This window comes from Leptosomus discolor, chromosome 21 (assembly GCF_034619465.1).
Source record: "Leptosomus discolor isolate bLepDis1 chromosome 21, bLepDis1.hap2, whole genome shotgun sequence".
Classification (NCBI taxonomy): Eukaryota; Metazoa; Chordata; class Aves; order Leptosomiformes; family Leptosomidae; genus Leptosomus; species Leptosomus discolor.
In genome coordinates this window covers 5,257,212-5,284,143 of record NC_141411.1, presented here as the reverse complement: position 1 = coordinate 5,284,143, position 26,932 = coordinate 5,257,212, and the positions used below count along the sequence as shown (strand labels likewise).

At 59.4% G+C, this 26,932-nt stretch overlaps 2 protein-coding genes across 2 annotated transcripts; one reads left to right on the top strand and one right to left on the bottom strand.

Moving 5' to 3' along the window:
• Positions 1-5,205: 5,205 nt before the first annotated feature.
• Positions 5,206-15,284, bottom strand: MTCH1 (mitochondrial carrier 1). The gene is made up of 12 exons (XM_086476512.1): positions 15,009-15,284; positions 14,171-14,255; positions 12,745-12,851; positions 12,243-12,320; positions 11,883-11,940; positions 11,400-11,451; positions 10,538-10,597; positions 7,189-7,282; positions 6,743-6,790; positions 6,491-6,558; positions 5,703-5,778; positions 5,206-5,280 (listed from the first exon to the last, which is right to left on the bottom strand). Exons 1-12 carry the CDS (start codon positions 15,282-15,284, stop codon positions 5,206-5,208), a joined length of 1,077 nt encoding a protein of 358 aa, XP_086332638.1.
• A 737-nt stretch (positions 15,285-16,021) lies between these two features.
• On the top strand, positions 16,022-24,613 carry FGD2 (FYVE, RhoGEF and PH domain containing 2). The gene is made up of 17 exons (XM_086476389.1): positions 16,022-16,141; positions 18,167-18,443; positions 19,032-19,112; positions 19,620-19,768; positions 20,156-20,312; positions 20,445-20,583; positions 21,145-21,203; positions 21,598-21,741; positions 22,099-22,191; positions 22,517-22,596; positions 22,675-22,705; positions 22,816-22,908; positions 23,140-23,265; positions 23,468-23,614; positions 24,025-24,168; positions 24,256-24,497; positions 24,582-24,613. The coding sequence occupies exons 1-16, from the start codon at positions 16,077-16,079 to the stop codon at positions 24,484-24,486; spliced, it is 2,016 nt and encodes a 671-aa protein (XP_086332515.1). The 5' UTR covers positions 16,022-16,076; the 3' UTR covers positions 24,487-24,497; positions 24,582-24,613.
• Positions 24,614-26,932: the final 2,319 nt, after the last annotated feature.

Below are 26,932 nucleotides of genomic sequence, written 5' to 3'. Positions count from 1 at the left end.
CATCGCGCCCGCCCCGTTTCTGAACCGTTCGCCCCCACGCCTCGTCTTTTTTAATTCTCCCAGCTCCTGAATTATTCCAGTCCACGAGCGGGAGGGGAGTGCACAGTCCGGAGTCCCTCGGAGCTGCCAAGAGCATTGCAACAGGAAAGAAAGAAAGCGAGAGAGGGAGAGCCAGGCAGAGCCCTCACAATCGAGCAGCGAGAAGAGCAAGGAGAAATTAACATCCAATTAGTGCCGTGTTTAACGAGGGAGACAGAGGCGGCTGTTGTTTTATTGCCCTGTTCTTTTCAGGCGCATCTGACAGGCAGCGGGGAAGGCACCCCTGCTCCAAGTGACGTCATCATATTTTATTTTTTAATTATTTTTTTTTCCCCCCTCTTTTTCCCCCCCGTCTTTCCTCCTCCAAGTTTCGCGGAGACCATCTCGGCAACTCGGCCAGGGAAATTCGGGACTTTCTCGCATTCGAGCCGCCGGCTCCCCCCTCTGCCTCTGGCCTCCTTCCCCCTCCCCATCCACCAACACCAACCCCGGAAAAACAAACGCGCCAACCCACCCCAAAGTCTTTGTTCTTCCAAAAAAAAAAAAAAAAAAAAAAAAAAGGAAGAAAAAAAAAAAAATAAGAAACGTTGGGATCAGAGCCGGAGGGAGCCCGGAGGAGGTTTCTCTCCGCGTGCGCGTCCGAGTGCGTGCGTGCGTCTGTCCCCTCTCCCGTCCCTCTCCCCAGACGGCTCGCTCGCCTTGTAAAACTTTGCGGCATGTGACGCTGCTCCAGCCTCCTCTGGCAGCCTGACAAGAGCCGCGCCGCCCGGCCGCAGAGCGCAGGCGGCTTTTAAGGGAGAAACTCCATTCCTAAAGAGCAGAGAATTAACACGTTTCCAGCGAGGGACGGCGCCTCGGACAACGGCCGCTGCGGCAGCGATGCGGACCCTCGCTGCCCTGGCCCGGCCATCGGGTCGCGGCAGGGGGAGAGATGCCGAATCAAAAGCTGGGGAGACTTTTCCCCCCTTCCCAGCTCGCCAGGCCTCCTGCTTCTCCCCCGGGATGGGGGGCCCGGCGCCGTGCAAGCACCGAGGGAGGCGTGCGGGGGCCACGGCGGCTGCGGGGAAAGGCCTCGCGGCTGACCCCGGCTGGCCTGTGCCTCCTCCTCTTGCCCCCAAGGCCCAGGGTCTCTGTGGAGTGGGATAAAATGCCGCCGGCTCCCCCCGAGACCACTGCCACCCCGGGAGGGGACAGGGCAGCTTGGCTTGGGGGGATTTGAGGGAGTTCTCCCCCAAAAAAGGGCCTGCAGCAGGCAAAGGGGGGTGTGGAAAGCAGCCGTTCCCCTCCTCTTACGGACAAAGCCACCACCGCCAGCGTGGCAGGTCAGGCCACCGCGCCAAGCTTTCCCGCCGTGCCCTTTGTGGCCTTTTCTCCTTGTTTCCAGCCGGGATTTCCCTTGCCCAGGGGGGAGGAATCCAGCAGGACCTGGCTCCTCCATAACCTCCCGCTTCGGGCGAAGGCCATCGCAGAGGACGGGGCCACCCCGCTCCCACCGAGGACTTGCCTGTGCAGAGACAGGGGATGGGTCTAGGGCCACCGCGCTGCTGGCGTCTGGGTCCAGTCCAAGTCCCCACCCTGAGCATTTCCCGGCACCAGCCGATCCCACCTCCCTGGCAGCAGGATCTCCTTTGCGAGGGTTATTATTTTATAATTATATATTTTTTAAAAGGATTATTTGCCTACGTGGAGCTCGGTGCTGCGGGAGAACAGCGCAAACAGCCTTATCGAGGGCAGCCGTGCCACAGGGGCACTTCCTCATGCGTGGCCACAAAACAGGGCCCCCACCGTCGCTGCCGGGGCAGGGGAGGGCTGGCAGGGGGCACTGGCAGCCCCTGGCCTTCCCGCTGACCAGACACCAAGGTGACGGGCACCGTACAGTCCTTGGGAGAGGTCTGCCGGGCTGCTTTCCTCCCAGCTCCGCAGTGGGGAGAGCAGCACGGCGGGGTGGGGATTCGGTTTTAACGGAAGGGTCTTCAGCAGGACGGCTCTGGAGGGAGAAAGGGACGGACGATGCAATCGCTCCGAGCTCAGCTGCACTTTCCCTGTGCACAAGGGCTTCAGCAGCACCTCGTTGCTCCCCAAATCCTGCCAGACCCAAGCGTCCGGGCCCTGCGGAGTGTCAGGGCAGCCTTGACCTGAGTTTCCCTCTCCTGGCTGCGGTCGCTGCCTCCTTTCTCCCCCTGGCAGCTGGGAGCAGATGAGGCCAAAGTCCCGGCAATCTCTGTTTTCCACCGAGGGCTGATAAACCGCGCGGGCACAGAGCAGCAGCGATCTCCACCCATCCCGGTTTTGTGCAGGAGAGAGTCAATATTTAAACCCAAGTTTGTTTCCTGGACAGATAGCAGAGCGCTGGGGCTGTGTGTGGGAGAAATCCCCGGCTCCATCTTGGGCGCCGGACCCAAACCTCCTCCTACCCCCCTTCATTTGTTCTCCTGACCGCAGGTTTCACCCCACATCCCCTCTCCTGCGGGAGCAGGGCCCCGGCCCCATCAGCTCTGCTACATGAGCACCAGCTGCAGGACCAGGCACCCGCTAACGGGGCAGCAATTTAAGGGAGGGAGGTGCCCAGCCAAAGTTTGGGTTGTTTCCTTGCCTGCTGCTGGTGTGGGTGCTGTCCCTGTGGTAGGACACCTCAAACAAAGCATGGTAGAAGAACAACCAGGGTCAGAAATAGGAAGAAAATATTTAACTACCCTGTGAACATCAGCCCCTGCTTCAAGGTAAGGCAGTGCACTGAAAGCTTTGCAACCTGGTTGTCATTTCCATTGACCAAAACCTATATTCAAGTGGTTTGTTTCCAGCAAAGTTTGTGGCTCCCAGTGAACTGGGCAGAAACTGCTGGCAGGGTGTTTGCTCTGGTGCAGATTTAGGTGAATTCCTTCAAGGAAATGGCACTTTTCATTGCAGTGGCTGTAGCCAGGCTGTGCACAGGGTGTAGGAGGTTTTACAGGCATGTGACCAGCAGAAGATGGCCTTAATTTTGAGGGTAAAGGTGTAATACTCCTTTAGGATGTTGTGTGATCTGGGAGATGCAGTGCCTGGTGTTGGGGTGGGCAAGGAACTAGCTAATGTGGTAAAAGGCTGGTGGGTGAGAATCCTGTGAGCTGTGGAGGGGAGGGTGGAGCGGCTGAGCCCACCCAGTGGGTCTGACAGCACCAAAGGGTCTCCATCAATCCTTCTGGAAGAGCTCAGGGTCAGTTTTAACTCTAAACGCCTCCTTTCACGTATTTTTATGTCCTATTTTCATGTGCTTTCAAGCAGCCAAGCCCGCTGCTGCCTCCACCCCCGCTCCAGGGGCACCCAATGCAGTTTGCTCAGCCGAACCCTGCTGACCTTCTGTGGAGGTGAGGAAGATCAGAGGGAATCTGAGTTTGCACCAGCTGGTTTAGCCCCTGCTTTGGGGAGGAAACCAAAGGAAGTGCCCGTCTTAAACAGAAAGCCCTGAGCAAGGGAGCCCGGTATGCAGGGAAAAAAATTAACACTTTTTTCAAAAAAGAAACACGCCAGAGTTGTTGTTTAATCGTTGTATTTTGGAGCACAATTAAATCCTCTTTGAAATAATCTCTGGTGTTAGGGAACAGGGCCATGCATTATTTAACTTCTGGTACCGTAACATAAACTGTATGGGAGGAAGGGGGAGGACAAACAGGACCAACTTCACTACACCGAAGGGAGCTGGGTGGGGACTGCTGGTCCCAGCATGTACCAGCTCTGTCCCACAAGCCCTGGCTGGGAGGTGTGGATTAAACCTGTCTGATGGAGGAAAACCCCTGTGTGACGGCAGGTCGGGGTCCCCAGGAGGAGATGTGATCCCAGCTGCTGCTCCTGCAGCAGCACCCAGGAATCTGCTCAAGGACCCCAACACCTCTTCCCAGGGAGAGCAGCAACACCTCTGTGCAAAAGACTGCTTCGTGGGGGGACCAAAACGGGGAAAATCTGCCTGGCTGCCATGACAGCACAGGCTGGTGCAAAAAAAACAACTTCTTGTCTGAGGAGCTGAGGATAAATCCTGCCCTGCTGCCACCGGTGAGCTCTGCTACACAGAGCCAGGCGTGCGAGGAGCCCTTCGCCCCGGGGCCTCGCAAGCCTTTGGCCAGCTCGGGGTTTATTCCTTTATTCCAGGCAGCACCGGCCCGAACGCCGCTCCTGCGAGGCGAACCCCTCAGCGTGCAGCCAGGACACCGCCACGCAGCAGCCCGGCGCCGCGGCACGTGGCTCCGTGGCCATCGGGGACACGGCGACACTTGGCTTCGGCAGGAGCCCGGCGGGGCTCGTGGCCCTGCCGGCTGGGAGCCACCTGAGCCGCGCCGCAGTGCCGGTCCAACCCAGAACCCACCTCCCCTGAGAACTGTGTACAGGCTGCGTGCCCGGGCGACACCCCGCAGCTCTGTGGGGTGTAGCCCGAATTCAGCCCGTCCCGCTGCAAAAAGCCTTCCCAAAGCAGCTGCCGTCTGCGGCGCACGTCCCTCCCAAGTGCTCCCTCTGTGTCCAAGTCCCACCGCTGCCCCGGAGCCGAGCCGTACCTGTCTCTTTGGGACTGTGCTGTTCGATGTAGTGGGACTCTGTTCCCCTCTTCTGTTTCGATACTGTCATTTCCCTTTCACGCCCACGGGAGGTGCTGCCATCCCTAGCGTTCAGGTACCCTCAAAACCTTAAATATGGGTCACAAAGTCTATCTCGCCCAGGATGAGCTACCCGCCACACAAACGTTTGCCCTCTCCAGAAGAGATGAAACAGGAGGCTGGTCAGCTGGCACAGCCTTCCCAGCAAGGTGACCCTGGATCTCCTGCTGCTTCTCAGCTTAGGCAGGACGAAGCAGTCTTTTGACCCTGCATCTCAGGGCTGGCTTAAGTACCTGGGCATTTTCTGGCTTCCTGGACTTCCCCAGTGACTCCAGAGCTACAGCCTGGACCAAAGAGACAAGACAACGCCCTTCTGCTCTCCCTGGTACGCATCCCAGTTGAGACAGCCGTGAGGATGGAGCTTTGGTCCAGCTGGAACCTGAAGCCAGATCTCAGAAGCCAACTTGCTGCTGGCCTGGCTGGAGAGGAGGTGTCTTGTTCTGGCACCACGCACTTCAGATCGAAAAGAAAAAGTACACATATATCGAAACAAGCTTGGGGTTTCTCGAGGAGTCCACGTTCACCACCTCTCCCTGCCAAGGAGTCAGTCGATGGGGAAGCAGGCGGCTGGCATGGGCGCTCGGCGGAAGAGCAGGCTGGAGCCACGGAACAGCTGCCCCTGGGGAGGAGACAGAGAGCAGGGTCAGGGCAGCCACGCTGAGACCCGGCTGGGGAACTGCAGCTGGTTTAGCAGGAACCAACTCGTGCCCACGGCAAGGTCCGAGCATCCCAGGTCGCTACGGAGGAGAAAGCGGGGTTTGAGCCCCGTGGGTGCTGGAGCTGGGCATTTCCCCCAGGGATGATGGACGGAGAGGGACAGAGCCACCTTGCTTTGCTGCGTGCCACGCGCTGGCTAAAAGCTTGCAGGCTGCAAGCTCAGGGCATGCAACGGGCAGACCAGTACTGCCACGCCGGGTGGCAGTGCCAGAACTGGAGGGATGGAAACTGCTTACAGACCATCACGGATGCAGCGCGGTGCTGGAGACCTTGGGAAGGAGCAGAGGGAGCCCCAAAAGCCCTGCGTGTGCGCTGCTCCCTCACCTGAGCACTGAGATACCTCCAGCAATGGATCCAGGATGTGAAGGCGGGAGCGTAGGGAGGGAGGCCGGCACGCAATCTGCATGGCAACGAGAAATAGCTGAGACAGTCTGTACAGATGTCACGTCACCGAGACAGGTAACACAAGAGCAGCAGCAAGTGTAAGTGAGGACACAGAAACGGTGTCCGCACCGGGCTGGAGGCCAAATGACCAGCTCATTATTTACAATGCAACAGATCAAGTAATTTAATTACCCCTGGAGTGCACAAACAAGGAGTGTTACCTGGATACGTGAAGAGACCAGCACTATATGCTGTATCTACACCTTCAAGAGCCAGCAGATACTGAGCAAACACTACACCAGCGGCTTGGATCCAGCCCCCTTCCCATAAGCAGACGACTTCTTGCAGCAGTGCGACCGGGAAAGCAAGCCTGGTCCTGCTCCTCTCTGCACCCATCCCCACACTTAGTCCTTTTGTTTTCCCTCGTGCTGCTCCCCGGAGCCAGCACGGTCCCTTTGATCCCTTCTGCCTCTGGTCTAGTTCAGATCTGACCACACCACCACGACTCTTCCCTATTTCTCTCCGCTTGAGCTTTTGTGCTGCTCTTGTCTGTGCCCTCTGATCTAAAATTATAAGCGACCTGGGACAGGAAACGAGCCAACTCTGCGAGGTGCCATATAGTTTACGGTTCTGTATGAAAGCTTTACGGTCGTTAGCGGAGGATTCAGACAACAAGGGGCTGGAAGAAAGGAAGGGGAAAGCCTTAGATCTCAGCGTGACGGACATACCCACAGTTGTTCACTGCCATGAGATCTCCCACGAGAAGGAACGGGTACGTCAGCATGCTCACAGCGATCTGAAAGCACAGAAAACCAGTGGCCTCTCGAATGCTCATCATGTCAAAAAAAACCCCTTTTGCATGGTAGCAAAGTTATCCTCATTTGGACATAAAGTACAGACCAGCCTTTGCCCCCAGACCATGAGCTCTCGCCCCACGGATGGCAGGAAGAGGGGAAAGGACATGGCGGTTGCCTACGTACCCCCATCACGAATTTTGTGTAGCTCCGGATCACCGATGCCTGGCTGAACTGGAAAGAGAAACCAAAGGGATTCTGGAGGAGGTGGATGACACCAGGCTGTCGCTGTCATTATGTGCCACCCTTTGAGCCTGAGATGATGGGTGTGGGGCAGGGGGACGAGGCAGAAAGCAACAGTAACCACACTGCATCCTGGCTGAGAACCACGGAAGAAATTTACTGTCAAACCTGACCCCTTCAACTGCAGCTGAAACACAGCCCTGAGCAGACACTGCAGCTTTAGAGCTTTTACAGGGATTCAGCCAAAGGCACTGCAGCTTTAGAGCTTCTACAGCCAAAGCCCAGTGCCTGTTTGCATTAAATTAGCCCCCGCTCCCCAATAACTCTTTCCAACTGCAGGTGCTTTTGCACAGGCCCCCCCGAACCCTCCATCAGGCACTTCCACTCACGTTATCATCCACTGCGTAGGTGTTAATGAAGTGAGCCAGGAGGTTGCAGCACCAGAGGAAGATGACGTCCCCCAAGATGTGAGGGACTAAACCGCTGCAATGGCAAAAAGAGGGGCGTGAGGCGCAGAAGGGTCCCAGTGCCGCCTTCCGAGGCGCCCAGCCCTCCCCCCAACAGCACAGAGGAACCCCGCTCCCCCAAAAAGCATCTACTTTGGGAGGAACTCAAAGGGAGAAGGGGAGATTGCAGGGAAATGCTCTCCTGGCCTTCAGACGTGGTCCTGCGCGTGCTGCCAGCTGCTCTGGCCAGGGGATGCTCTGGAGTAGGACGTTTGGGATCTGGTGTTTGGGCACAACTCAGCCAAGTCCCCTTGTTCTACCCCAAATCCCCTCCTGGCCCAACTCCTGCTCTGAAACCCAGGCAGGACACAGATGCAGCAGGGTTTTGTCAAGCCCGTTTTGCAGATGCTCTTCTGGATGCAGAACGAGAAGTTCAGCTCTCTGCGGAATCTCCCTCCTTTTAGGAATCAAAATCGAGGGGGGCTGTTTCTGCAAGACCTGCTCGACTGCAAAGTGGGATTAACTGGGGGCAGCACTCCTGTCCCACGGATTTTCCCAGTCCCTGGGAGCACAGGCACATGGGCTGATGTGCTGCTTTGGCTTACGGCTCTCCTCGACACGTGGGCCGGAGCCCCCAGCAGCCCGAGCACCCCCAGCTTCTGCAGCCAACGGCGCTGAAACAAAACTTTTCAGAGGATTTCTCCAGTCTGTCAGCGCTTCGGCAGCATCTGCTGCACCAGTGGTGGCACCGAGCGCAGGGCCTCCCGCTTTGGCCGTGCGGTTGTTCTGCTGCAAAAGGATCCAGGTGTGTTTTAAACCTGCCTGTGTCACCAGTTCTTCTGAAAACGAGCCTGTGGAGAGCCCCATGAGCGTTTGCTGGGCCAAAACGAGCCACCTTCAAGCACCCTGCTCAGGGTCATTGGTTTCTTCCCCTCTTCAGAGCAGGGGACCAGTTTTCTTTCCTGTTGTGGCCGCTGCAGCAGCAGAACGGCCGCTGGGGCTGCAGGCTCTGATCCCGCCTGCTTCGCTCGCTTGGTGTTAGGGTTTATACTTTTTGGAGACAACCCGTGTATCGTCAAGGCCCCGGCAGCTCTGGAGATGCAGCCAAGGTCTCCGGGGCTTGGCCCAGGAGAAGTCTTCAAGAGGAGATCTGCTGGCTTAAAAGATGGGATACATGAGCACAGCAGATGGGACAAAGCAATCCAAGCGCTCGTGTCCCAAAGAGACGGTCTGCTTTGCATTTAGCACTCAGTCTTTGTAAAAAATCTTTTTTTTTTAACTTGGAGTCAAGCCTGAAGCAGGCTCCTGAGCTGCTGCAGGTACAACAGGGGCTTAACAAAGCCCAGAAGGAGGGCAGGGCCATGGCAGCCAGGTAAGCAAAACCTCACCCATCTGCAGACAGAGAATTGGATCATTTGTTCCACTTGCAACAAGGATCCCATCGCTCTCCTCCATCGTCAAAGTACTGACACGAGTTACTGGGATGAGTCTGGGATGACTGAGTTACTGAGGGCCTGAGGCTGCGGGATGACTGGAGACCAGGGCTCTGAGGGCGCTGCAGAAGGGGACCAAAAAAATCGGAATTCGTTTACGCTCCAGCACTCGTGCCTGGCGAGATGTCCAAGGAGATCTGGGCTGGGAATGGCTTTAGGAGATGACAAGTCATTGAAAGCTGGAAGAGCAGCAGTCAGCTGGTGGGGCCTGCGATGTACGGTGACGTGACCCGACAGGAGAAACCCCCGTGCCCGGCAGGGCTGGGACAAGCCATCTTCAACCTGACCACGCACAGCAGTTTGGGAGCCCCAGGAACATCCTTCTGGCCTGCTGGCAGGCAGGAGACTGCTGCGGACACGAGGGGAGGCGAGAGAAGTCTGTGCCCTGAGAAGTCTTTATCTCCAGCCAGGCACGCCTCCAGAGCAAGCTGTTACTGCTGCGCAGAGGTTGTAAGGCCAGGAGAAATAAGTGCACTGCGATGATTTTAAGGGAGTGGATGTGTTTGGGCTGCGTTAGGAGGGCTGAGAGCAGAAAAGCAGCAGTTTGGGCCTACACCGATGCAGGCTGTGCTCCCCTCACGGCAGCGTGATTGCCTAGCGGGGCTGTACAGCACGTATAACTTCAGAGCCCTCCCGAGACATTTTGGGTTGTGTTAAAGCCTTTCCTGTGAACTATTAAGTTTAATTAGGCTACCAACAGTGTTTATTTTACATGGAGGAAGGGAATGCGGCAGCTCCTTTCACATTATTTCCCTGGGAGGTGGAGGCGAGGGAGGGCTGCGGGGCAGCGTGCTCCGGGCGTGCCCCACGCCCGGGGAACATCCCAGAGGAACCTGTGTTTCCCAGAGGAGATTTGGGGCCGTACAGCTCAGCAGAGCAGCTGTGGGCCGCAAAAGGAAGACACAGGGATGCTCAATTGATAGGGTCTCTGCAGACCCCCGGCCCTCTCCCCTTGGGGAAGGACAGAGCGAGACCCCCTGCAATCGCTCGCCTCTTCCTGACGCACTCGTGCTCCATCCGGAGGCCCAAATTCTGTGATTGCAGAGCCAAAGGCATCAGGCCTGAAAACCCCTCCTGAAATTTTGGAAGTTTGGCCGCCTTTGCTGTTAATTGACATAATGAAGTGAGTTACCTCCCCACCGGGAGGAGAGGCAGCAGGTGGTTCTGCTTTTATATAGATGGGGGAAAAAAAGGCAAGAAGTGTTAATTAAGGGTTCGAGCAGGAAGGTCTCCGCTAGACTTCGCTTCAGCGACGCCATCAATTCGCCGCGCTGCGGCGGCGGCTGGAAGCACCTTTCAGCTCCCTCTGGTGCAGGCAGCGACGCCGCTGAGCCGGGCAGCACCACGCTCCCGCCGTACAGGCAAACCTGCTGCCAGCACGAACCACCTGCTCGTTACAAGCACCCACGGTGCTCTTCAGAGGAATGTGCTTTTCATCCAGGCCCTGGCTTTTATTTCAACAAGGGGTCTCATTGTTGCACTTGATCTTGGTGCCTGTTGCACAAACAACGGCTTTAAATGGCCCTTCACTGAAATACAAAGAAGCGTCAAGAGAAAAAGAAAGGTAAGAAAAAACACAGGGTTTCCTCTGGGCTCTGAAGGTTTGATTGAAGATAAGATCTGGGGCAAACGGAACGATCAAACTGGAGCGCTGTCAAAGGCACAGATTTAATCAGGGCTCACGGGAGTGATGCGAGAGTCCCGCGGTCAGACAAGCCTCTGAGGCCGCCGGAGCGTCCACGAGAGCCACCGGTGCCTTGGGACTACGGGAGAAAGTACTTAAACAACAACTCACGTACACAAAGAATCCCAGGATCCCTTCTTCCTTAAATATCCTGCCAATGGCGCTGAACACACCGCTGCCAAGGAAGGAAAAGAGCTATAAGGGTGCAGGGGTTGCCCCGCCTCTGTCCCCCCCCCCGTGGCTTCACACGCGCTCCACAGCCACCAGGCCAGCCATGCAGCGGGCAGCTCTGTGCTGCTGCTCCTCCTCAACCCATGAAGGAAGGTCGTGTCTGCTCCCTGCCAGGCTGCAAGAACGCCTGGGACAACACAGCTCGCTGACAGCTGTTGAAATGCTGAAGCTAGAAAAGCTCTGCTCGGCCTTGGGTGGATACATGTGCTGCAACCACAGCACATTATATGCGTCGATTGGGCTGATTCTCAGCTCAAGAACCCTGTCCTGTCTCTGGGAGCTCGGGCTAGCAGCCGTGGGTTAGCTGCAGTCAGGTCTGACATGCTTTCAGGTGCAGTTTTGCCCTGGGGAGAGGCAGGTATTACCGAAAAAGGCTTGGAAATAGCTTGCAGACTAGCAGGGCTGCAGCAACGCTCCGTCTCGCCTGCTCTGCCTCCCTGCTGACTTCCCTTTCTATTAACACCTAAAGCTAAAAGGCAGGAGGCTCGCTGTGCGACCAGCAAGGCGTGTTACAGCCACCAAAATCCCCACAAGGCAGAACAGAAGCACACCAGGGACAGAGCCCAGCCTTCCCCTGTCCCTTCACCCTCATTAACCCACCCTCTAATGACAGCTCAGGCTCATTTTTTTGGTCTCCCAAACCTCCTGGGTTGCCACATCCCCCACTGCACGGGAGCATCTGGCACCGCTGACTCCCAGGCTCGTGCTCCTGTGTGCCCAAACCCTTGGGAGGTGCAGCCACTCACCTGTATTTGACTTCCCGGCCTACGAACTGGACCATGCAGCGCATGGAGATCACTAGGAGGAAGGAAACACAGAACCAAATCCGCTTTGGGTTGCAACAGACGTGAAGGAAAACGCAACCCGGCCCTTCTGCCCTCCCTTCCCTCAGCTCACATCACCTCCAGCTCCCCTCTGTGGTCCTCATCGCTGCAAAACTCATTAGGAACCGGTGCCCTCCCCCAGCCTGGAGGTGATGGGAAGGATTTCTGGCCCTAACCCCAGCGGGACAAGCTCTTGGATGGAGGGGAAGAGAGCACCTCGCTGCTCAGCTGGGTTAGTCCCTGGAGGCCGACCCAAGCGTCAGCCTCCCGGAGCAACCGCTCAGACCCGCCTCTGTGCTGCGGGTTCACACGAAGCCATTTCTGATGGAGAAACTCATCGAGTAAATGGGGTTTGGGGTGACCCTCGGTCCAGAGAGGGCTGCCAGGCAGAGGGACAGGACTCACCGTGCAGAGGATGAGAGACAACCCGGGAGGCGCACTGCATCATCATCTCGTGAGACGTCTGGGGAGAAAAAAGCCACGGCTGTCTGAGAAGCTGTGGGGCTCCACCTGCACCGATCAGGCCCTCTCCCTTAGTGTGGTGGGACCCACTTCAGGTCCCTCTTTTGGAATCTCTTGCTCGGGATAAACCTCTCTTCCTACGAAATATTTTGTAGCCGGACACCGAGTGGCTACTAAATACCCCAGGCTTCGCACCCAGAGTTTCTCTCCGCGTGACGTGACCCACAGCTGAAGCTTCCTGTGCTCTCCAGGCACATCCCCAACGGGATCTTCCTGCTCCCTTGTGCAATATCCACTGCTCACCTCTTTCACCACTTTCCTAAGGGAGGTCTTCACATCATCCTTGTTAGAAACGTGCTCCATGTCTTCCAGTGGAAAGGCCTGAGAGGAGAAACACACGGTCAAAACTGATGGAGACGCTGACCCACAAACCCTCGATGGCTGAGGGCAGGAGGAAACCACGAGCAGTTGCGCTCCAGATGGGAGGAGAAGAAAAACAGGCAAGAAGGAACACAGGAGAAGGAAGGATGGAAGGTAAAACAGGGGAAGAGAGGGGTCACGAAACTGCTTACAAAAGATAAAAGGCAAGTGGTTGTTCAAACTAAATTAAAGTTTAAGTTTTAGGGATAAGGACACTGTTCTCCTTCTGTCCCAGAGGACTACTCAGAGCCCTCAGGAGATGGAGAGGGACGGGGGCTTTCTTCTTCCCCAAGCAGTCGGGGCTGGGTGCAGGCTCCCTGGCTCTGCTGCAGTAGCACCGGCCGCCCCAGCCAGCTGACTGACGGGGAGAGAAGCCGGACTTTACCTTCTTCACGCTCCCCCTGGTGATGGTTGATAAAGTGCTTGAGATGAGGCGAGGAGTCAGCCCGCGGAAGAGGCCTCTCTTCCCATCCACCTCCACAATGTGTCTGGCTGGGTAAGAAAACACGGGGCTGCCGTCAGTCGGGAACCGGCCGACTCGCGGGGAGACCCCCAACCCCTCCGGCGTTCGGCCGAAACGGCACCGGAGCGCGGCGTGGCGCGGCAGCCGCTCTGCGGTCCCACCCCGAGTGATTGGTTCTGTCGGTCCTACATAAACTTCATAGAGGATGCAAAGAATCCTTAAGTATTCCCTGGCTGGGTAGCTCCAGTATTTTGGGCTACTTCTTGCCTTTTGATGGTTTTGCTCACCTGAAAGGGCTACAAGGCGGTTTGGACCGAACCAGGGTAGGGAGGGATCATCTCATGTGTGGTGTGGTGTGGTGTCACCTCCTCCCTCTGCCCCGGGGAGGGTCAGACTCAGGGTTAACATGGATCTCACAAACCCAGGTTGAGTTCCTGCCCCATCCCCTTCTCCCAGGCAAACTTCCTCAGGTCTTCAGCCAAAAAAAAAGCCAACGGATCCAATTTCTCCCTGATACAACAAGGTGGACCACGACCCACTCCGTGCTCGTGGGTACCAACTGCCCCCATCATCCCCTGCTGTCCCAGGCAGAGCCAGGAAGCCCCTGCCCATCTCCATCACCCAACACCGTACAGCTGCTCGGCAAAATGCATCTTCCAAAGGGCAGCACCAGAGCGTTTCCAGCCTGGGGTGTGCCAGGATGGGCTTGCAGTGCTGCCCTACTGCTCCTGCACTGGGTCCCCATCACCCCAGGGGTACTGCTGTCCGATTTTGGGATCAGCCCAACTTGGCTTTCAGGACTGTGCGCTCCCCACAGCGCAAACCCGGTGTGAAAGCAACCCCCAAGGATTCACCTGCCTCTCCTGTGCTGCTCCACCCACAGAGACCAAAAAATAGTACTTTTTTTTTCCTTCTAAACTCCTTTTCTTGCTATTTTCTGTCCCTTTCGGGGTCCATCTACAACCCAAATGAGCAAGGCAGAGGTCAAGCTCCACGCAGGGCTGGTCTGTAGCTAAGAAAGGCGCTTTGCTGTCTCTAACAGGCACAAAACCCTCCACCAACAAACCTGCGCCGCCTAAACCCCCACCCATGGTGCAAACCCCGAGCAATGTGCCGCGAGAAGGGGAGGCAGCACACACGCCAGTGCCACCGTGTCCTCATCCCCAATAACAGGCAGGTAAATCTGACAGCCTTGCAACTGGTTGTAGAGTTTTACGCCTCGCTGCAGCCTTGGGATGATCCCAAGGGGATGTGAGAGTGCTGCTGGAGGTCGGCTGGGATGACCTGGCAGCTCCCAGCCCTGTTTTTGGGCAGGACCTCGGGCTGCCAGGGAGGGACGTTCGCTCACCGTAGGTGAAGAAGCCGGGCAGGTACAGGACTTTCCTTCCCAGCACGTTTCTTCCAACAGTTGGAGGTAGTGGCTCGTGCCCAACCTGCAAGAGAAACCCCGTGAGCAAGTCCCTGCCCCAGCCCCCACGCTCCCGCTCGGGCCACGCGGCCTCGATCCTGGTGTCCACGAGCTGCCAAAGAGCCACGTGTCCCCCGTCACCCTCAGATAAGTGGGGGTCCCATGGCACAGGCAGTCCCTTTCCCATTATACAGGGTTCCGAGGGTACAGGGGGTCCCCAACCCTCCATTTTATGGGGATCCCTATTACAGAAGGGGTCCCCATCCCTCCTTACACAGAAGCCCCCATTGCAGAGGGTATCCTCATCCCCCCCTCGCCCCATTTTATGGGGTCCCCACTATACAGGGTGACCCCATCCCCTGTCATAGGAGGGGGTTCCGATGTCCCCGCTATAAAGGAGTCCCCACTGTCTGGGGGTCCTTGTCCCTCCATAATATAGGGGTCCCCATGGTAGAAGGTATCCTCATCCTCCTATTATACAGGCTTTGATAGCTGCCCTCATCCTCCCAGCTACACGGGGACCCCCTCCCCTGTTATATAAGGGGGTTCCCATTACATAGGGGTCCCCTATTATATAGGTGTCCCCATGGCACAGGGTGTCCCCCGTTATAAAGCGGGGGGGGAGGGGGGCTGTATATAGTGGTCCCCAGCGCACGGAGGTCTCCACAGGGGCACTCTGTAGGAGTCCACCTCCTCCCATAATACCGGGGTCCCGCTCCCCCCCCCCCCCCCCCCCCGGTGCCCTCCCCTCCTTCCCGTCCCCCCGGCAGCCCCGGACCTGAACGAGCAGCTTGACGTAGAGCAGCGGGTGGCTGGCGGCGGCGAGCCCCGCTCCCAGCACCACGAACAGCCCCTCGGCGCCCTCGGCCTGGGCCGTCCCCCCCGGGGCCGCCACCTCCGCCGGCCCCGCGATACCGCCAGGGGGCGCCCGCGCCGCCGGGGGCAGCGGCGCCTCGGCCGCCATGGCCCCCCGCCGCCGCCGCCACCACTGCGCCTGCGCCGCCTCCCGATGCGTCGCAACGTCACCGCGCCCGGGAGGGATGGGTGGAACCATTGCTTGAAGGGCGAGGGGGGGGGGGGGGAGAGCGGGCGGAACCATTGCGTGAGGGGGGGGATGGAGGCACGGTGTGAGGGAGGGGACGCGGCGGCCATGACAGGCCCAGAGGGGAAGCAGCGAGGCCGTGGGGCAGGGGGGGAGGTGTGGGGCCGTGCCCGGCGCTCTGCTTTGCCCAGGGTTCCCCTCAGAGGGTCGGCTCCAGCAGGACACACACGAGGGGGTCGGCCGTGGGGCCTGCGGTGCCAGCAAGCCTCTCACCCATCCCCTCCCTCCTTCCCAGCAGGTCCCTTCCAGCCCCTCCACGGCCCCAGCAGGGCTGCTCAGGCCCTCACACAGCCCGGGAGGGGCAGCCCGGGGCTCCCAACGGGGGGGTAGGACGCAGCCCACCCCATGGCTGGGGGCTCCCCGCGGGCAGGCCAGGCCTCCCGCCCAGCTTGTGCCCTTGCACCGGCGCTGCTGCTGCTCTGGGCTTGGGTTTGTGCCGCCCATTTGGGGCACACGGCAAGGTTCCCCCCCCCCCCAAACTGAACGAATTCCCAGCGTTTTCTCAGCGTTTCTCCTGCTTGCAACCTGCTGCGCTTCCTCTTTCCTTTTTGAGGCCAACCCAAAGGCAACCTCTCCTACCGCAGAAAGAAGGGCAGCAGATGATCTTCACAAATCCTCCCTCCCAACCAACATCCTGGGTCCCAGAATCACCGCAAAGCACAGAGGGGAAGAGAAGGGAGCTGCAGCCATCAGCGCCCACCCCTGTGGCTCCTTTACACCCAGGACCTGCTCCCGGCCAGTGCCATGGAGGGAGAGGCCGATAATCAACAGAGTGTGTTGAACCTGGTGGCTGTGTTTGAAGAGTACTGGTAAGGAGGGAGGGTCCTGGGTGCTGTGGGTGCGTTAGGGCTCCACATGGGATGTGTTTTGGAAGGAGGAAACCCACCGTGGAGGTGGTTCGGAGGCTGTGGAGAAGCTGACTAGGTGATTTGCTATTCTTTGGCACTGGGATCTGCCCCTGCGGCTTCCTCCTGCTGCGGGTCATGGACCAAAAAACCTCCGTGGGATGTGACTGAGTTCGCTGGAGGTTTCTGTGCCTGGCTCAGGGTTAGGTTGTGGCATGCTTGTTCCCTCCACGCTTAGCACCTCTGCAGTCAGCCTGGGTGGTGAATACTTTTCCCCTGCTGCCGGGGAAAAAGGATGTTGGTTTGCGAGTGTGTAAGCAGGGGACTTCACTGGGAATTAACTGCTTGAGCGTCTGGGAGGGTCCGAGCCTCAGGCACCAGCCTCGGACTATCCAGTTGCTCACAGGGATATGGCTGCTAGGAAAGAGAGGAGAAAGCATCGTGGTAAGGGGGGGAGCGAGTTCCTTCTGGGCTGCGTGGCAGCCCCAAAAAGCAGCCCCTTCACTTGGAGCATGAGCTTGGACCCTCCAACAGCTCGTGCCAGGGTTGGAGCCGGGGGATCTGCCTTGCCCCTGGTGTAGAAGTAATTCTGAGGTTCGTGGCGAGTCGTTGTTGTGGTCTGTGCCTCAGTTTCCCCATCTGTTGAAACAGGATACTGAGTTTTGCCTTTCCTTCTATTAGCAAGGTGCTCTCAGCGAGCCCTAAAGAGGCCAGGTAGTTCGGCAGACGGGCTCTGCAGCACTTCCTAAAGGTGGTCAGGCACAAGATTTCCTTCTGCTCCAGGAACTTTTCCTGCATCTCCACGGCGTGCTTTGCCCCGGGCTTTTTGCTCTGGGTACCTCCAGAGCAGCGTGGGTGTCCCCATGGTCCCACAGTCGAAATTTGGCCTGTGCTGTTGGGGCGTTGGAACCGTTTGTGGCGTTTGATCTGCCTCCATTTCCCCGCTGCGGTGTGTTTGTTGGTACCGTGATGGATTAGAGGAAATAAAAGTAAGTCCCAACTTTCGGAGGAAGCTGGGGAGCCTGGAAAAGAGTTTTGTGGAACAGAAAACAGCTCGGCCCCTGTGAGCGCAAATAGAAAGAGGGAAGTTCCCTGTTGGATCTTGGCAGTTGGTTTAGGCTGGCACAGGTCTGGGAGGCACCGGGAGGGACAGATGAAGCCCCTCTTTTATGTGAAGGGTTATGCCAGCCCCCACGGACAGGAGGGAATGTGTGCTTGGCAGTGAAAGCACTCCCGAGCTCGCAGGCATGGGCTTATCAGCGTGGGGATGGACCCGTCATCCTCTTCAGATGAGCATCTGCCCTTCAAGTCATCTCCTGCCCTCAGCTTTGTGGCTTTATGTCCAGTTTCATCCTGGTTTTCCCCTCCTCCTCATCCCCCTTCTGTCTGCAGGCCACTGGTGGGTGTCTTTCCAGTTTCTGCCTGGAGCAATTTCCTGCAGGAACCAGCTCTCGGATGAAAGACAACTCGCTGTTGTCCTCTTCAGGGCCTCTGCTCTGTGCGGTTTCACCCCCATGGCTGCCCTGGACCTGTTTGCCTTGTCTTTGCTAGAAAAAGGAATAGAGAAAACCGCCAACAAACTCTTCCTCTGCAAAACCACCTACACCTCTTGGCTGATACCTCTTGGCTATTTGGCTTTCAAAGCCTCGTGCCCAAGGCTGCTGGCTCCCCGCAAAGGGCAGGGCTGGGCTTCTGGAAATAAGTGGCCGTGGGTGGGATGAACGGCATCGTCGTGCTTTGCTAGAGCAGGACGGGGCCTGACCGCACCAGCAGGAGGCACTGGGAGAAGCGGGGCTGGATCGTGACCCCCTCAGAGGACGTAGGGGCTTTCAGCCCCCACTTGGTGTCAGCGGGGTCGTAGCAGAGCAAAGCAGCAGCGGCGCTGCCTGCGCTCGAGACCAGTGGCTTTGGGCTGGGCTGGGCTGGGCTGGGCTGGGCTGGGCTGGGCGAACGGGTGAGCTGATCACGCTGCTGGTTCCTCCGTGGCAGGGCTGGCAAATTTCCCTGGAGGGACAAGGAGGCTCCGCACAGCCCGACTCCTGCATCCAGGCAGCCCCAGCAGCCTCCAGCGTCCCCTGCCAGGCAGGGCCAGAGCCCCTCTCGGGTGGCTGCCAGGCACCAAGAGGAGCAAGAGAACGAGGAGGAGGAGGAGGAGCAGCAGGGTCAGCAGGGGCTCAGCTTCAAATGCCTCCGTTCTTTCCGACACAAGATCAGTGAGGACAACTGGAGGAGGCAGCAGGACCCAGGCCTCGAGCCTGGCAGCGAGGTAAGCTCTGACGGCGGCTCAGGCAAGGGGAGCTGAGGTCTCTGCTGGCCCTGACCGAGTCCCTGCCCCACAAGGCATGAGGTGACAGAGAAGTAGCCCCTTCCCTAGTGCTTCAGGGACGAATTCCTCGTAGTCCAACAGATCCAAGCAGACCTTCTCTCTTCCAGCTCTGATATAACTATGTCGTGGGGGTCAGATGCCCAGCCAGCTCCATCCCAGGGCGTCCCCGGGGTTGTGCTGCCCTTTGCTGACCACAGGCATGTTTCTGCAGGGCTGCATTCAATCCCCAGGGCAGCTGTAGGCCATGGGGTCGCTCCTTGGGGTCGCTAGCCCTGTATTGCTCCGGGAGAAACAGGCACAGAGAAAGGGGTGACGCAGGAGGACACGAGCCAGGCTTCCCAACAGCCCCAAACCAGCTTTGTTTTCACCCTTGTTTTCCCTGCGTGCTTTGTAGAGGTCCTTCCCGTGCCCTCGCGTGGAGTGAGGTCCAGTTTGATGCTGGAAACACTGGGGAACAGAAATTAATCCCCTCGGGCCGGTGGGGGGTCACATCTCTGCCCACAAAATTGAGCCCTTCTCCCCGTGCAGGAACCAGAGGAAAAGAAAATCGCTCTGGAGCTGCTGGAGACCGAGCAGGCTTACGTCAACCGCCTCCACCTCCTCGACCAGGTGAGCTGGGGAGCAGGGGGACCCACCCAAGTCTGGGAGACGACAGCCCCGCTGCTGACCGCCCCCACCAGCACAGCTCGGCCCCTCCACGCTCACAAACCAGGCAGGGCCACGGCACAGCTCCACACTCACCAGTTTTCGTGTGCTCCTCAGCGGGGCTGAGACCCTGTGACGGTGTCTGGGCTTAGTTCAGGGTACGCACAGGCCAGAGACTGTTTACTGGCAGTTTTGGAGGGAATGAAGCTCTACAGGTGAGAGCCACAACTGGGCTGCTGGTCTTCACAGCCAGAGAATGGGTCTGGCCTTTGTCTTTCCTACACCCCACACCTCCAGGGGGCACCTTTGTCCCGGCAGAGCCTTCCATTCCCTCCTGCTTCTCTCTTGAGGCTTGGGATTTCCCTCCTGCACAGAGTCAGGCCTTTTCACTGGATGATGTGCCAGTCCCAGAGAGGGAATGGGACCCTCAAGCCTCTTCCTGACCCTTTATTCACCTCTTCTTTCTTCCAGATATTCTATACAGAGCTGATGAAAGAAGCCAAAAATGGGAAGACAGTCCCAGAGGAGGTGGTGAAAATGATCTTCTCCAACATCTCCTCCATCTACCAGTTCCACGCCGTGTTCTTCCTGCCAGAGCTGCAGAAGCGCATGGAGGACTGGTGAGATGCAGAGGGGGAGGGCAGGACCTGGGTTGCTTTGCCAAGTAGAGCAGCAGTGATGAATTTGATCTCCCAGCAGGACCAGAACTGAGCCTGTTTGGCTCCAAGTGTTTGAGGAAAGCACTTCCTCAAAACACTCCAGCCCAGGTCAGGGTATTTCTGAAAAGAGGGGGACATCTCAGGAGGTTTTAGGGGTGTGCCCAGGCTGGCTGCAAGCTGGGGACGTTCCCGTTCTGGAGAGCAGGGAGTTGGGTGGGGGCGTAGCAGGTCGCAGCGGGGAAAACCTCTGTCTTGCACCGTGCACAAGCCGCCCCGTTGCTTTGTCCCTCGCTGCCTGTCTGCCCCCCTGGACTGAGGCAGCTGCTGCTCTGCGGTTCCCTCCTGCAGGAGCTGCAACCCCCGCATCGGGGATGTGATCCAGAAGCTGGCACCGTTCCTCAAGATGTACGGTGAGTACGTGAAGAACTTCGACAAGGCCGTGGAGCTCGTCACTGTCTGGTCGGAGAAATCACCGCCCTTCCAGGAGCTTATTGCTGACATCCAGGTAATGGGCCACAGCAGGGGAGGAGGGGGACACTGCAGCAGTGCTCCCCAAAATCTCCCTGCAAGGGGGAGGCAGCGGAGGGTGGGAGCTGTCTTGGTCACTGTTTCTCTCCTTGCTGGTGTCTCTCCCCAGAGGAGGAAGGTCTGTGCTAACCTAACGCTGCAGCACCACATGCTGGAGCCTGTGCAGAGGATCCCACGCTACGAACTCCTCCTGAAAGAGTATGTCCGAAAACTGCCACCTGAGTCCCCAGACCGGGAGGATGCAGAGAGTAAGGGCTCCTTCTGGCTCTCCCCGCTGTGGGAAGTAGCAGGGTGGGTTTGTAGGGGAAATAACAACCCCTGATGTTGTACGTGGGCATCAAGATACCTGGATTCTGTCACCAGCTGCCCTGTGCCCTTGGATTAACCTCTCAGTCTTACCATTTTCCAGCAGGGAGAGGAATTAATCTGCCCTTTCAGGGTCTGTGGAGGAGAGCGGGGAAGGTGGGTGGTGGTTCAGGGTAAGGATGGTCCCTCCAGAGCATCCCCCAGGGAGACCTGCAGTGCCGGGGGGAACTGTCAGACCCCTACGGATAACAGCAGCTCCCAGTCCTGCTGGGATGGAGGGATAAACCAGCCGGTTGTCCGTCCCCCGAGGACCCGACCACACCACACCACTCAGTCCAGCCGGACCCAGACGCTTGTGCAGCGTTTCTGGGCCGTTCAGGTTGTGTCCAGGGGAGGGCAGCAGCCACCACACACGTGTGTCCCCTGGGAGGGACAGACCGGGGGCTTTCTCCCACTGCTCCCTAGCAAGCGTGTAACCACCACCTTTTCTCTCCTCGTTGCAGAGGCCCTGGAGATGATTTTTATGGTGGCCAAGCATTCCAACGCAGCGATTGCCGAGATGGTGAGTGCCCGTCCCAGCTGGCGGTGCTGCGCGGCTCCCGGCACGGTGATTTGCCACGTTGCCTCGTGGCCTCGTTGCTGTGCAACTCGGTGGAGCACAGCCCTGCTCCCGGACAGGAGCACTGTGGGTTCAGCAGAGGTGGTTAGACCCTGCTCTTGATGCCTGTCCTCGACACCCTGAGCCTGGGGAAGTCGTGTCTGCCACATCAGCCGTGCTGCGACCGGCTGCTCGCGGCTGGGAGCTGCTCTCCAAGATCAGTCTGGGGTGAGAGAGCTGTGCCACCTCTCCCAGCACTCAGCAGCTGGCCTGGGACGTGGGGATGGAGGGGACCCAGGAGTAACAGGGTTGTGGCTGCTCGGCTCCCCGCGGAAACAGGTCCCTCTGCCTCCCCCAGGAACGGCTGCAGAACCTCTGGGTGGTCTATCAACGGCTGGGCCTCGAGGACGACATTGTGGATCCCTCCAACGAGCTGATCAAGGAGGGGCCGATCCAAAAAATCTCCACCCGCCACGGCACATCGGAGAAGTACCTGTTCCTGGTGGGAACTGGGCTGCCCTGGGAGCGGATAAGATGGGAATGGGGAGAGAGGCAGCGCCACGTGGTGCTGGGGTGTTGCTGGGTTGTCTCTACACAGAGGGGATCAATTCAGAGCTGGGGGGTTTGACCCCCCGCCCAAGGCAGGGCACCCTGCATGGGACGTGGCTGGGGATCCTTGAGGGTTGCCTTTGCAGGGTGGGAGAGGGCTGGGGCAGAAGCAGTCGCTTTTTAGGCTGGATTCTTCCCAAGGAGCAGCTCAGCCCCAGGGCTGAGATCTCAGGGAAGCCCCCAGCTCTGAGGAGGCAGGTGCTGGGCTCCAACCAACCTTCTCCTTCTCCCCCCCCCCCGCCCCCCCCAGTTCAACAACATGCTGCTCTACTGCGTGCCCAGGGTCCTCCAGGTGGGCGCCGAGTTCCAGGTCCACCTCCGCATCGACGTGGACAGCATGAAGGTCAGACAGGCACCTTGTCTTTGTGCTTCCCCCGGACCCTGGCTCCTCCAAAATGCACCCCGCTCTGGGGTGTAATGTGGCTGCTGCCCCGCACTTCCTCAGAAAGGAGGGAGGAGCTGGAGCCAGGGGTGGCTTTGTGGGTGAGGAGACCTGGTTAATACACTCTGATCCTGTGGAATAGCAGTGAAATCTTGTGCACAAAGGATTTGAGGGGCTGAAGGGCTTGGGCCCGAGGGAAGTCCCTGTCCCCAGCACCATGGAGGAAGGTCCCTGCGTGGTGGAGGCGGGTTCAGCTGCTCCACATCCTTTCTTGGGTCTCTCTCAGGTGCGGGAGCTGAACGACACGCAGTTCCCTCACACCTTCCTGGTCTCGGGAAAGCAGCGGACGCTGGAGCTGCAAGCCAGGTAAGGGGAAGGGCGATGGTCCTGCAGACCCTCGGGGAGGAGGGACGACGGCTTATCCATCTCCCGTTTTGTACCCAGGTCTGGGGAGGAGATGAATGCTTGGATCAAGGTACCCCCTGAGCGCTGAGAGAGGCGGCACCTCTCACTCACCCCAGCTGGGTGCCCTGTGTCAGGGGCAGCCCCCCCCGACTGCCCCTGCAGCCCTGCCTTCCCCTCTAGGCCTTCCAAGATGCCATTGCCAGGAAGGAGAAGAGGAGTGAGACCTTTAAGACCGCAGTACACGGGCTGGAGACGGGCACCCCTGCGCTGAAGGTAAGCCTCCTGCCCTCCCCGTGCCCTGCCGGCCTCCAGCAGCCTCCTCCGGCGCTGCAGCTCAGGAGAGCCCGCCTTGCTGTGCCTCAGTTTCCCTAGCTAAACAGAGCTGAGGGGGGGAGGCTGCGAGCGGGGAGAAGGGCTGGGAAGGGAAAAGAGATGAGAGCAGAGGGGCTGGGACCACCTGGATCGTGGCTAGCCAGCCCCAGCGACGCCATCTCCCACCCCCAGACGGAAGAGCTGGGCCGCCGAGCCCCGCAGTGGGTGCGGGACAACCTGGTGACCATGTGCATGCGCTGCAAGGAGCCCTTCAACGCCATCAGGCGCCGGAGACACCATTGTCGAGCTTGTGGATACGTGAGTCGCCCCGTCCCCCCCCCCCTCTTCGCTCCCTCCTGGCCTGCTCAGGCGGCCGCTGGGGCAGGAGCGCACCTCTCTACACCTGGTACCCCTTTCCCCAGGCTCAGGGCTGCCCCTGCCTCTCAGCTCCTCATGGAGTTGTCCCTGGGATCCCCCAGCCCTGCCCCAGTCTCACCAGTGTCCCTGGCTGTGGTTGTAGGTGGTGTGCGCTCGCTGCTCTGACTACAGGGCCGAGCTACAGTACGACGGGAACCGCCCGAACCGGGTGTGCCTGGAGTGTTACGTCTTCCTGACGGGCCGCGTGGTGCTCGAGGACCGGGAGGGGAAGCACAAGGGCATCCTGGAGGTGAGCTCTGCCCCTCTCCGACCTGCTCCTCATCCTCCCTGTGACCTGCTCCTCTGTCCATCACCCTCTGAGCTCTGCCACCCGCCCTGGTCCCCAGCCTCGCTGTCACAGCCTGGCAGTGCACCGGCAGCAGGAGGGCTGGGAGTAGTTCCCGCAGCCGTTAGAGGGTGCCTGCTGATGGCGAGGCTGGTGGATGTTCTGAGCTCCCTCCCTCCTGCTCTCAGCCTTGGGACCAGGCATCCGGGGCTCCCTCTGACACGGGATCTCAGCAGGACCCTCGTAGACTGCCCCTCGCCTGCCCCTGGTTTGGGGGATTTTGTGGGAATCCCCAGGAAACAACCTTCTCTCAGGGCCCTTTCTGCCCCCCGCCCCTGGGCATTCAGGGCTCTGTTTGTTGGGGTTTTTGGCAGAAAGGAGCTGTAGAGGTATCAGGCAGGAGTTTGCTGTGCAGTTCCCTGCAGCTGCTGGACAAGAACGGCAAGGGGGGCACGCGGGGCTGGTTCGTGATCCCACAGGACGATCCCCTCGTGCTGTACATCTACGCAGCCCCCCAGGTAAGGCCGGGCTCGGCTCCATCAGCGAGGGACATCCCGGTGTGCCCATCCCCTGCCTCCCATCCCCGTCTCTCCCCCTCTTGGCAGGACGTCCGAGCCCACACCTCCATCCCGCTGCTGGGCTACCAGGTGAGGGACTTGCCCCAGGGCGACTCCCGCCACCTCTTCCAGCTGGCCCAGTCCCGGCAGGTCCACACCTTCGCGGCCGACACCGAGGAGCTGAAGCGGCGCTGGATGAGGGCCATGGCACGCTCCGCCGCGGGCATCACGCCCCCGGAGGAGGGTGAGGATGGGGACTCCTGCGATGAAGCTGAATGAGGCCGTGCCCGGTGAGTCAAACCTCCCCCTGACCCGTCCTCCTCCTGCTTTGGGCAAATCCTCAAACCTCTTCGCATTTTGGTTTTTCATCGCAGGAAGGGCAAGAGGGGGGCACGTTTGCCACCAGATGGACAAGCCGGATTCCCCTTCCCCTCCCTCCTGGTTCTCCACCATGGAGGTGCCCGAGCCGTGAGGTGGAGGCAGAGCCAGGGGGTTTTGGGGAGCCCGCCCCCCCCAGCCCGCTGTGCCGTGCCGCCGGCTGCCGCCCGAGGGCAGCAATGCCTCAGCCTTCCTCCGGGCCGGGCCGGGAGGGGGGCCCGGTTCGGTGAAAGCACCCGGCACTGCCGGGATAAATCCCACCTGTAACCGCCGTGTGCAGTCCGAGGAGCCTTTTTTGGGGGGGGGGTATTTTCCAGAGTGCCCCATGGGATGGGCACAGGGCCCCCACATCGCGTTCTGTGTAACCGGCCCCAGTGTGACACCCTGGGCTCAGGGCCACTAGGGCTGGATTTAGGATGTCCCTCTCCCAGCCTGTCGCCGCTCCTGGCCTCACCCTGCTGGAATCCCGTGGTGTGGGGGTACCCCTGCAGCACAGCCTGCCCTCCCGCCCGTCCCAGACATTCCCTGCACCCCGTCCTGCCCCCAAGCACCTTCCACCTCTGTACCTCTCTCGGTCACCCGGTTCCTGAGGGGTGGGAGACGCTCTGGGACAATGCTGGGACCACGCAGGTGGTGCTGCCATGCTGGTGCGGAGCAGCGATGCTGGGGAGACGCGGGGGACTCCCCCTTTCCGTCGTCAGCGTAACCAGCACCCCTGGGCATTTCACACGGTGCTGGAGGCTGGAGCCCCGTGGCTTTCTCTCCACGTCCACTGTAGCCCCCCCCCCCCAAAAAAAATGCTGCCTGGACAGAAGTTGCCACTTTGGGGCCTGCTGGGGGCTGAAATGGGAGGCAGGACCCCCATGCAGGGAGCTGGGGGAGCCCACTATTCCCAGCAGGCAGGGATTGCTGCCTGCCCCTGGGTCACGCCGCAGCTCCAGCCCACCGGCCAGAAGCGCGGCAGCCTCGGGCAGAGCCCAGGGGTGTCACGGGCTGAACGGATCCTGGAGAGCGGGGAGGGAAGCGAGTTGGAGCTTGATACTGGAAATGGGGATGACACTCAGGAAAGGTTGGGGAGCAAAGTCAAGCCACAGTCAACACTCTGGGGGGCCTTGGGGAGCCTGGAGAAAGCTGTGAGCATCATCCACCTTCCTCAGCCCATCCCGGGAAAGGGCAAAGTGCGGTGGCTTCATCTCCTCTGACTTAAGAGATACCATCAAGGAAGGGGGAGAGGAGCTAGGTGTTGGGGGGAGAGCTCTGCCAAAACAATTGCCCCTCGGGGTGCCACCCAGCACGGGGCTTTCCAGAGACACCCCAAAACCGCCCTCCCCTCCCACCACCCCCTCGCGTGAAGGGGAAACCCCGGCCCCCCCCCCTCCCTGGAAAAGCCAGGGAGCGCAGGGTGCCGCTGCGGGACCGGAGCGGGTGGAAAGAGCGAGCGAGGGGAAGCCCGCGGGGCTGGAAGGTTCTGCGTGGTGGCCTTCCGCCTCGGCGTCACCCCGTGTCAGCGGGGAACAAAACAAGCCCGGAGCGGGGAGCTGCCGTCAGCCCGGGCTCATGAATGGGCCTAAGAATAGATTTCCTGTTTACCCAGTAAGGAAGGGCTGCTGGGGCAGAGGGCACCTGGGTGCTATTTTTACCAGCCCCTGCCCACCCCCACCCCGCTCCCAGCCACCCAGCTCCCCTCGGGGACCCCTGCCCTGCTGCAGCATCCACATGGGAAAGGGGCTACTGGGAAAGAGAGGTGGCCAAGGGATGGAGGGGGCGATGGGGCACCGGGGCACGGCCCTGCCGCGGCCTCGGTGGCATCGTGCCGTCCCCGAAGACGGCTGGCCGGGGGACAGCATGGCTCAGCTGCCCCGAGCATCCCCGAAACAGGGCGGGAGCCCAAACTCACAGGGGGGGTTTCATGAGTCCCCCACGCTGCTTTCCTCAGAAAAAAAAAAAAAAAAAAAAAGGATATTTTTGCACCAAAGCCGCGCAGCAAACACCCTGATGAATTTTTTCTCGTCCCCTGCTTTTCTTCGGTGGCGGCGATGGTCAAGCGGAGCAGTTTGGCCTCTCGCCTCCCCGGCGCAGAAAAAGAAACCCTGTGGAGAAGTCGCGTAGTTTCCTATTCTTGAGAATGAGGAAGGCTCGGAGGCCACTTACTGGAATCCCCCCCGCCGCAGCCCTCCCTCTTCTTGTCAGCACTGACCAAAATACGTTGTGAAACCCACGCGGTGCTGGGGGGCCGGGCGGCCCCTCATTGAGAAAACCCAGCCCGTGGCCACGGGGAACGGGCGCCGGGGCAGAGACTTCGTCGTCCCGTGCTCATCCCAAACCCCGGCTGGGTGCCCCGCTGCGG